General features: G+C 33.8%; 2 protein-coding genes across 4 annotated transcripts; both read right to left on the bottom strand.

Annotated features, from left to right (window-relative positions):
• Positions 1-3,591: 3,591 nt before the first annotated feature.
• On the bottom strand, positions 3,592-5,007 carry LOC113765756 (reticulon-like protein B13). Of its 3 annotated transcripts, none has more exons than XM_027310000.1 (4): positions 4,500-5,007; positions 4,220-4,412; positions 3,894-4,105; positions 3,592-3,802 (listed from the first exon to the last, which is right to left on the bottom strand). In XM_027310000.1, exons 1-4 carry the CDS (start codon positions 4,558-4,560, stop codon positions 3,690-3,692), a joined length of 579 nt encoding a protein of 192 aa, XP_027165801.1. In that variant the 5' UTR covers positions 4,561-5,007; the 3' UTR covers positions 3,592-3,689. The 3 variants fall into 3 exon arrangements, with proteins under 3 accessions (XP_027165801.1, XP_027165802.1, XP_027165803.1); XM_027310001.1 differs by having other exon boundaries at positions 4,220-4,400; positions 4,500-5,006; XM_027310002.1 differs by having other exon boundaries at positions 4,220-4,375; positions 4,500-5,005.
• Positions 5,008-8,675: 3,668 nt separating this feature from the next.
• Positions 8,676-9,948, bottom strand: LOC113765701. Its single transcript, XM_027309941.1, has 3 exons — positions 9,660-9,948; positions 9,441-9,544; positions 8,676-9,119 (listed from the first exon to the last, which is right to left on the bottom strand). Exons 1-3 carry the CDS (start codon positions 9,730-9,732, stop codon positions 8,988-8,990), a joined length of 309 nt encoding a protein of 102 aa, XP_027165742.1. The 5' UTR covers positions 9,733-9,948; the 3' UTR covers positions 8,676-8,987.
• Positions 9,949-10,676: the final 728 nt, after the last annotated feature.

The following is a 10,676-nucleotide window of genomic DNA, read 5'->3' as shown; positions in this document are numbered from 1 at the left end:
GCATTTCCTCACTTGAACGTTTTTCACTTCATTCTTCTTGTTGCCACTTGAATTCATCACCAAATCTCTATTTTTTACCTCATTTGACATCCTTTGGTGATTGAATCATCATTCCTGCATAAAAATGAAGTTTTTACCATTAAAATCAATAGAAATGCAATATTATCCACTTTTACCAAAAATATATAATTTTACCAAAAAACTCTTTATTTTATTTATAAAACTAAATACAAATCAAATTAACTAATAATGCACTTAAAAATGTAAAATAACTCTTATAGTACACGTGGCAAAATATGAGGGTAATTTTATCTAACAACTATGCGACCGTATTCTCCTTTTAATTTCTTTCCTCAAACAATCACCGAATGGAAAATTATATGGAGGAAAAAATAGGGACTCAATTGGGAGCCCCAAATCTTCAGCCACAAATCCAAGAAGCCGAAGAAGAAGACAAGAATGTCGAGGCACTCTGCTAAACCTAGATGCTTCTGCAAATTAACAGCAACGATGAAGACCTCATGGACAAATTGGAACCCAGCAAGAAGATATGTGGTCTGCCCAGGAGAGGTAAGATTTTTTCTGGAAATGATGCCTTTATCAGAAGAAGAGTGAGCTCTGAAAGCCATCTTGCGGAGAAGCTGCCAGCCTTCGTGTGGGTTAAGAAATCTCATCCGGTGAATGAATCCTTCGTCGTCGGCTGATGAAGAAGCAATCTTGTCTGCAACTCCGACATCCCGAGTGGTGAGCAGTACTCTGCTGGCGGTTGGTTTTTGAGACAAAAGTGCAATGCGGAGGCACTCCCAAGCATCGGCAGAGCAGACATCATCCAAAACAATCAAGAATCTCTTGGACTGCAGGAACTGGTAAAGCTTCTGAGCCAAGTCCAAATCTGAAAATGGGGCCATATCATCCTTGGCTCGGCAGACATGTTGCAGCAGCAAATCTTCCAAAATTTTTCTGGTGCGCAAGTCCTTCCCCACCATAGCCCAAGCAAAGCAATCAAAATGGCGGCCACTTAAAACCTCCCATCTTGCTTTACTGTCTAATCCACTAAAAATTACCCGACACTTTTGCCACGTGTACTGCTAATTTCACAGATTAAGAGCAATTATCGACTAAATGATCACGAATTTATTGATTAAGTTGTTTAGTGGCCAATTATTGACGAAAAATAGTTTGATGGCCAAAACATGATCTGACAAATAGTTTAGTGGCCGCTGAGGTTTTTTACCCATTTAAAATAAGAAAAAACAATGAAAGGACGTACCGTTAACTTTGTTGCTTCGAGATAATGATCCTTCAAGTCTCACATTTGTGTTCTCCGTCACAACCGTTTCAGGTTTTACTACTTCAGTTCCAACCTTCAAAAGCAGTAGAACAAAAGGTTTATTCATAATATGCTTCCGTTGTGTGAAGAAATTTTGAAAATTTTAGTTAACTATATGCATAGGATCTCACATTTGAGTTGTCTGGCACACCATTACTAGTTGATGCAATGACAACCTACAAAATAAGAAATAACTAATAAGTTTCATTCATCATATTTCGTGTTATCCAAAGAATAAGAAAAATTCCACCAATATTAAGAATTAAATATTCTCCTTAAGAATGATGATGTCTAGGTCTCACATTTGAGCTCTCCTTTATAGCAATTTCACTTGCTAGCCTTTTGGTTCCAACCTTCGGAAAAATGAATGCATAAATTAAAATTGCATTTGAATCATCATGATTTTTTATTACTGGGAAAAAATTAGGTAAGTTAAATATGAAATCAAACATTGTCCTTGAAGATGAAGATCATCTAATTAAGTCTCACATTTGGTTTTTGGGCCGCAACATCTTCAGTTCTTGGTGCTGGATTAGTTGTAACTGGCGGGTTGTAAATATAAGTACCAAGTTTAATCCAAAATACATCCGTTTGACTGCAAGTATATAGATCAACTAGTAATTTAGGGCACATATCGGATCGATCCTACGAGGGGCAAATTAACAAGTACTAGGTTCTTTACATGCTCTATTATTTAGACTAACTATCAATAAAAGTAAAGAAAATAACAATACTAACTATCTAACTAAATTAACTTGATAACTTGCAAGTAAACAATCGAGAAATTTCACTAAATACTTGAGTCTAAGAAAATAGAGTCCACTTATGGCATCAAAAGATACAAGTGAATAAATTTATCTCTTGTTACTACTCTTGTTTAACTAGAGATTCATTTCCATATTTACCAAAACTCATTCTCATGATGAAATGGTTTAGAATAGTCTAGTTTTCCCTATAAGTTCCATCTACTTCGTAGATCTAGAAATTTAGCTACTCATGTGAAATATAATAATAAAAAGAATAAACTCATTGCATGCAAATTAAACACAATGAATTACAAGTAAAGAGAAGGACAAGAAAGCTTAGCTAAGGTGATGAACAAGCACCTAAATCTTCTATTTCTTCAACAAAATGAGTGATATAATGAATTCTCCAAATTTTTCTTACAAGTTCCTAGTTAGAGAGAATGAGAAAAGACTAAAACTAAATTCTACCAAAAACTAGCAAGAACTTCCTAGAATTCCTCTGTCCTCAATGATTCTTGCATATGTATTGTTAGAGGAGTCAAAAAGTGGTTAATGATGAGACATAAAGCTCATTTTCTCTTCCCTAATGACCCTTGAGCATGTGCAGCCGAAATTCTTGTTTGGAATTGAGTTGGAAAGTAATGTGAAAATAGAGCAAGTTGCAGAACAAGTTACAGAAAAATAGGGTTCAATACTCAACCTTGGAATAAGCGACCTCAGCTTGCGTATTCAAGGCCCTGTTTTTTCCTTTGCTATGTTTTCTTGCTTCTTTCTTGCTCCAATCCAATTCTAAGATTTAAAACAAGATGTTATTAGTTGAATTCATGCATTGTTCCAAGAATAATTGCCTTGAATAACCAATTTCCTTTCCAAAGTATCGTTGAATCAAACTCTAATGAAGTTGAAGTGTATCTGACTTGATCCGACGTTTTGTGTGTTTTCTCAATTGTTGCAAATATAACCACTTTTTGCACATAAGGTTACTCAAATGAAAATTTGCAAAATATAGAAGATTAAGGACCAAGTTACATCTTAAAACCTCCTAATTTATACCAAAAATATACACAAAATGCTACTAATAACCATATATAATAAATACTTATCAGTGACCTTCAAAAAAGGAAAACAAACATTGAGTTGAATCATTATAATTTTCCATTCATTTATCATTTTTCATGCCCCGCGGATAGTCTGACTGGTTCCATAGTGCAGGAATTTCATCGATCCATTCTGTCCCTCTCACAGCAAACAGCCGTAAGCAGCGAGCAACTTCATTTGCATCGCTCCCAACAGATTGAAGTTTTATACCCATGAAATTTTAACATGCAACTTTAAATATGCTTGATTTTGATCGTGATTCAATCTCAACCGGCTGAGAAATGGGTCTGGTACCAAATGCCAATTGAAACTAACAAGAAGGTTGTTGAGAATTGGGACAGGAGTCCCACACAGCAAATTGACGGAACAGCCAAAAAAATAGTTTCAATTCAAATTACACTAGAAGCTGATATCAAGTAAGAAATAGTTTCAATTCAGTCTGTTTCTTTCCTGCAGCCACTTTGCTTCTTATCCTCCCCAGCTTGTCTTTACTCAAGTCGTAATACTTTTGAGACTCAAATACAAGGGCAGGCTGACAACCCCTGCAGGTAAATTGCATTCCATAACTCTATGATCTTCTCCTCATGCTTAACGTAAATTGCAGGTACAGTCATACCCAACACAACCCCTGCATGCAGCCATGCATAATCCCATCACGAACACAAATATCTTCTTCTTAAAATCAATAAAACAACAATAATTAATCTGACAAGACTCACCCATGTAAACAAGAGTAAGCAAATCAAAATGGGTAGCGATCCACGAAAGCAACCCCAGAGCAGCTACAGTTGCCCCAAACACAGACCATTCCCTTTCCACACCCACCCGAAACAGCCATCGAATGCCTTCGTCAATCCATTCCCGAATCCCACGCGCCATTCCTTCAGCCCGCGCCTCGCTTATCTCCATCCCTGAAAAGTCCGGATCCCCACTGATAAACACAAGTAATTAATCAAGCACTTTTTTTTAAAAAAAAAAAAAAAAGAAAACTAACTGCTGATGGATAATTAATTACAAAAAAACATACTAGCTGATGAATTCTTACTTTTTGAGGAGTCTATGAATATTGCCCCAAACAAAGATAAGTGTAACAAGGAGCATGGCCACCCACGAGACAACTTCTACCACGTAATAGTGATAGAGTTGGAGTGTTACCCAAGTTGCCGTGGCCACCAAAAGAACAAGGATGCTTAGATACATGCTTCTCCAGAATAACAAGTCCATTACTAAAGCCGCAACTATTTTAATGAGCAAATTAGTCATTGAATTTCAAAACCTAAGTAAGTATTTTATCCATCCTGTAGCTGTGAGATTATATGATATACCTGCAGCATGCGGGGTCTGCACCCCGACGGCTATGGGAGGTAAAGTGTCGTCGACGGGCATCTTCTTGGGAGAAAATCAAGGCAAAGTAATGAGTAGTAGTATTATGGAATTGATCAAAGCCAATTGCAACCGTGCATAGGACAATTCAAAAGCTTTTCTTTTTATTTCCGATTTCTTTTTTTTTTTTTTTGAAAATTGTAACGCAAGCTGCAAAAAAAAAGATTAGTAATCGTGGTACGAGTCAGGGAGAGGAGGAAGGTGAACACAATAATCTAATCTAACATTGCCAATGATAATGGTAGAGTATAATATACGTCAAACAACAAAAACACACATGAACACAATGAATGGACATACTTTAGCAGTAAATATAAAATTGTGATAATTTTTTTCTTTTGCATAATTTTTAAAAACTTGTGCATAAAACAAAATTCTAACTCTGTTCAGACACATATAATCTCACATCACGAGTTACACACTACAATTGACTAGTAGTTGTAGGGCCCCTCATCTACAGACGTCGTCGTTTCTACCAGTGACGGAGCCAGGATTTTTTTCTTGGGGGGGTCAAAATTTTTTCGAACAAAATTACCGTAATATGTTATGTTCTTTCATTTATTTAAATATATGACATCTTAAAATATCAAATATTAACTTTAATTATAAAGGTATGTCTATTTCATAAATATGTAACATAGTCATAACTAAAATTAAGACAAGAAATAACCTTTGATTAAATATTTGATAACATCACAAACTACCTAAGTTGCACATTATGAGAAGATGCTCCAATATGTCACTTGTGCAAAAACAAAAATATAACTATGCAATATAAATATAACTATTTTCAATTTAAAAAAGATAAAATTTATTTTAGCATACCTTGAAATTTCATCCTCTTTTATTAAAAGTAAATTGAGATTTACGTTCTTTTATAGAACTAAATTCATGTATAATTGAATGAATGCTAAATTTTCGAACAACTTCTTTTTTTTATGTACATTGTTAGGCAATCATTCAAGAAATTATCTTTTCTTGGAGCTTTGTTTTGATTATCTTCATAATTAAAAATGTCCATTCTATAGAACATAGAATAGAGCCAGGATTTTTTTCTTGGGAAGGGGGCCAAAAATTTTCTAAACAAAATTATCTTAATATGTTATATTCAAAATAATTTTCATCTATTTAAATATATGACATCTTAAAATATCAAATTTTAATTTTAATTATAAAGGTATGTCTATTTCATAAATATGCAGCATAGTCATAACAAAAATTAGGATAAGAAATAGCTTTTGATTAAATATCTTATAACATCACAAACTACCCAAATTGTACATCGTGAGAAAATGCTCCAATATGTCACTTGTGCAAAAATAAAAATATAACTATGAAATATAAATATAACTATTTTCAATTAATAAAAGATAAAAGTTATGTTACCATACCTTGAATTTCAACCTCTTTCTTAAAAGTAAACTGAGTTTTACGTTCTTTCATAGAACTAAATTCATCTATAATTGAATCAGTACTAAATTTTTGAACAACTTCCTTTTTTTTATGTACATTGTTAGACAATCATTCAAGAAATTATATTTTATCTTGTTTTGTATCTTTGTTTTGATTATATTTATAATTGAAAATGTCCGTTCTATAGTTGCAGTTAACATAGGAAGAGTGAGAATAAATATAATCAATCTGTCAACAACAGAATAGATCAATCAATTTTTTGTTTTCACCAAGCCTTCAAGTAATTATTTGTATATTTTGTATATGGGTCAACAAGAGTATATAGATCACTAATTTTAAATTTTTTATCAATTAGGTTAAGTTGTATATTTGTATATGGACCAATAAAGTAATTATTTTTGTTTTAGCCCATTGATAATTATGAATTGAGTCTTTTATTATAATATATCAAATTGGGTCAATTTACTATGGATTATCAAATTATATGTTTAATTTTTTGAATGTTAAATAATTAGCACAATAAAAAATAAATAACTTTTTTTGAAGAAAAAATTAAATCAAAGATGGCTAATTCATACACATACACACAGATATATATATATATTATATATATATATAAACTCTTCATAATATAAACTAAAATTGTAAAAAATTAGGGGCCCCCCTCAGCCCCCCGGCTCCGTCATTGGTTTCTATCCCTTACTATTCCTCAAATTCCACCTAGTAATTTTATAATGTTAATTATCTATGTCACCGAAAGGCTAAAAGCACAAATAGAGAGGGAAAAATCAAAAAAGAGAGAGAAAGAATCCGGCCTTCCTAAAAATTTCCTAAATACTTAAAAAATTATTTGAGGCATTTACAAGGTGCAATTTTTTTTTCTAATTATAACAAAATTTATTTTGCATTTCTTGTCCGGACTAATGACTTCAAAAATTTCAAAAGGTCATTCAACCTCATTAATATGTTGTAACTCTTAAGGACTTAACCTAATGTGTTATGAAAACTAAAAGTCCACAAGAAAAGCGTAATTTTGGAATAGAAATAATTTTTTACTCCGAAAACAAGTTTTTAAGCCATATCTTTTGAAATGTTACAAAAAGTTGAAAATAAGGGAGGTACGTGAGATTTCTCAAGATTCAGGGTAACCAAATGATGTTTGTTATAAACTTTAGGGGAGGTTTTTGTAATTATCCCATTTTAGAATGTTAATTATCTAAGAGTGCGTTTGATAAAATTGAAATAAGAAATCTGAAGTCTGAATCCATTAAATTATTGAATTGTTAAATATTAAATCTAATGCATTTGAGTGCATATCACATTCAGTGATAAGTGAATAACTTATCACTTAATTTTGGAAGCAAATTTTGTCTAGAAAATTTAATACCACTTAATTAATTCAAATATTCAATTTTTAGTTATTAAATGATCTAAATATATTAAAATTTAAATTTATTAAATTTAAGTGTTGAACTGGATTATCTAAGTCACGAAAAAGCTAAAAGCACAAAAGGAAGGTGAAAGAAAAGGGGGAAAGAAAGGATCTACCAACGGAAAGAAAATGTTTTAAAAGTTGCTTCCAGGAACTTTCCATGCATGTGTTTTTGGGTCCAACGACAGTAATGACTTCTTCTCGATACATTTGACAAGGAATTTAGACAAACTCAGTAATCAGGCTTGTTGGTATTCATTAGTGGGCCATGCCAAAAAGAAAAGGACAAGACTAGAAAGCAGAAGTCTCCACGGAAAATGACGGCTCTGTTTGGATTAATTATTTTTGGAGGTATTTTTTAAAAACTTTATTTTAGTTGTATATATAAAAAAATTTTACTGTAACTATTTTCTAAATTGTTTTTAGAACTATTTTTAAAATATATTTTTGAGTATTTTTATAATTTATAATTTTTTGAAATATTTTTTAAAATTTTACACGACCCACCACTGTCCCCTCTCTTTTCCTCCCCCTCTCTCCTTTCTCTTCCTCTCCTCCTTCCTTCTATTTCCTCCCCCTCCTCCTCCTCCTCCCTCTTTCCTCTCCCTTCTCCCTTCTCCCTTCTCCCCCTCCCCTCCTTTCCCCCAACCCCAAATCCCTCTTCCGCTCGCCGGTAGTGGCTACGATTTTAGCCACCACTTTAACCACAATTGTCTTGGTCGCAGCTTCTGGTCATGATAAGATTTGATTTTGACTAGGAAGGTTGCGGTCAGTCGAGTGGAAGGAAATTGGGGGGCGGGGAAAGGGAAAGAAGAAAGGAGGAAGAAAAAGGAGAGAGGGAGAAAATTAAAGACGGGCGGAGAGAGAAAGGAGAGAGGAGAGAGGGTCGTGAGTGTGGGGGTGGTGGCCGTGGTGGTGGAGAGTGATGGTGGTTGTGTATTTTTTATATATTTGGAGTTATTTTTTATATATTATATGGATATGGTGTTTTTAGAATTGTTTTTGTTTGTGTATTATTGTAACATTGTAGACGAAAAAATTATTTTTAAAAAAGTCTGAATCCAAACTGAGCCGACATTTTTGCATGCATGCATGTGTCCTGCAATTATAATAACGACATTTTGATACATTCCGAAAGGGATCATGAGCCAATTTAAACACATGCCTGTTTGTCACCAAGAAAGGTAACATAATGGTTTCATTCTACTTAACATGATGATACCTACCACATACAGTTCCACAAAATACAGATATAAAGTGACGGGCACATATATAGTATATTCAGCAAGAAAGACAATAATGTTAAGATACCATAACAAAATCTACTTGCAACATAAAAAATCCAAAATAGAATCACATGACTACACTATTAACACACCTACTTGATATGTGACTATACGCAAGCCAACACTTAAAAGCCCTCTTAACGATTGCTCATTGGGTATCCGTTAGTCAAACTATTTATATTATAGTAATATATTATTACCTAGGGCTTTTGTGGCGCTGGGACTACCGTTAATCCTTACGGCCATATGGTACTGCATGCTTGTTCACAAACATGGCGCCATAATTTCAACAAGTTTGCTTAAACCAGCATCACGTTTCTTAACTTAACAATCACTGCACTTACGGCCAGAGCTCCGATATCAGGTGTTGAAGATGTCGAGTACTGATTAAAAACAGCTCTTGGAGCTTCACCTAATTCAGGACTAGGGACCTGTAGAATAATACAGAAGTCATTAATTTCTCGGCCAGAAAGTGTACAGCTTCAACGTGATTATTATATTTGTCACCGGCCAGCACTACTAGCTCGTATGAAAAAGATTCACCTTGTCAGTGTAAAAATTTTTCACACAAGCTATGGTAAAATTATTGCTCAGAATCTGTGAAATTTAGTTACATAATTAGACCATACGACGATCAATATCTTGAAATTGAATACTATAAAAACTAAGAACATCTAAATGCATGATATTTTGATCAAAGTTTGAAGGCATTAAATCGAACCAAATGCACATATACAAGTAAGTTCTTTAACCTGACAGACTGCTTCACTTGGTTTCTGCCGAAACCATGCGTTATTTCCTCCGGGGGCGCGCATGGAGTAGCATGTCACCCGAGATATATTTTCATTTTCTGGTACTGAAGGAGGCAAAAATGAAAGTAATTAATTAGTAGAGGGTAAAAGGTAGTGAACCAAAAGAACCTCAGAAAAATACGAAATCGATGCAAAGACTTCAGATCATAGTTCATTGACCTTCAACCTCCGGAGGGTACATGAGAAGATCTGCTATTGCATCTGCTAATTGCTCGCTCGCTCTTTCACCCATGATGATGATAATGAAATTTGGAAGCTGACCTTAATTTCCTGCAATTCTCGAGTCTAGTCCTTGGCCCCTAAACTTGTTCTTCCTCTCTAATTTCTATCGGACAAGATTTTCCTAACCCATTGCATCTAGATCTAACTAAAGAATTTTATAAAACTAGCCTTATTGAGTTTTTTTTTTCTTTTTTTTTTTTTCAGCTAGCCTTGATGATGTTGATAAGGAGAAGACCAAGACCCTCGGCCACAAAAAAGGCGGAAAATATCTTGTCAAATTTCACTATTATTGGATGTGAAATGCAATCAATTGGAAAATGTCTCTGACCTTGTTTTTGACTCAGTCAAATGTCCTTTTTATGGATCAAGCCATCAAGGCCGCCCTTTATGTGGAAAGCACAATAATTGATAGGAAAACATGACCATCAGAGTCCGTAACTTGCACAACTTATGGCCACACATTCCATTTGTAAGCCAACTTGCAACTTGTACCTCCATAATTGCTCAAAAGACCACTTGATTCTTACTGTCTTAAACAATGGGTCCTCTCCAATTCTCCTTTATCGCAACTCCGAAAGAGCACGCACTAAATTGTATTTGGGAGATAAAAACATATGTTATATGGATATAGTAATAAAAAGTATTCATTTCTCAATCTTATTTTTCTTATACAATAAAAAATGAAAATTAGCTTTTATGTGATTTTGTCATAAATGTTTATGCAACAAAATACTAGAAATTCTAGATACTAGAAATTCACTAGCAAAATGCAATCTCAAAATATTTAAAAGCACTAAAAGTGTCATTTTTCATAGCAAAAGCTAGATGTAGGGTAGGGTGGTGCAATGAAATTTGTCAAAATTTGAAAACCAACCAAAGAAAGACATTTGAAGAAAAGTGTCAAAATCTATTGGTCTTAAATGGACTTTTTGGAGAGAAAGGAACGAAACATTT

The sequence above is a fragment of the Coffea eugenioides genome, chromosome 3 (genome assembly GCF_003713205.1).
Source record: "Coffea eugenioides isolate CCC68of chromosome 3, Ceug_1.0, whole genome shotgun sequence".
Taxonomy (NCBI): Eukaryota; Viridiplantae; Streptophyta; class Magnoliopsida; order Gentianales; family Rubiaceae; genus Coffea; species Coffea eugenioides.
This window is presented reverse-complemented; position numbering and strand designations above follow the sequence as displayed.

Bases quoted from the DNA above. Each gene is read 5' to 3' on its own strand.
- LOC113765756 (XM_027310000.1), bottom strand. From the start codon at position 4,560: ATGCCCGTCGACGACACTTTACCTCCCATAGCCGTCGGGGTGCAGACC. The intron at 4,106-4,219 runs GTAAGAATTCAT...TGTGTTTATCAG, and splicing joins ATTCATAGACTCCTCAAAAA to TGGGGATCCGGACTTTTCAG. The intron at 3,803-3,893 runs GTGAGTCTTGTC...GGCTGCATGCAG, and splicing joins GCTTACTCTTGTTTACATGG to GGGTTGTGTTGGGTATGACT.
- LOC113765701 (XM_027309941.1), bottom strand. From the start codon at position 9,732: ATGGGTGAAAGAGCGAGCGAGCAATTAGCAGATGCAATAGCAGATCTT. The intron at 9,545-9,659 runs GTCAATGAACTA...TGCCTCCTTCAG, and splicing joins GTACCCTCCGGAGGTTGAAG to TACCAGAAAATGAAAATATA. The intron at 9,120-9,440 runs GTTAAAGAACTT...ATTATTCTACAG, and splicing joins CAAGTGAAGCAGTCTGTCAG to GTCCCTAGTCCTGAATTAGG.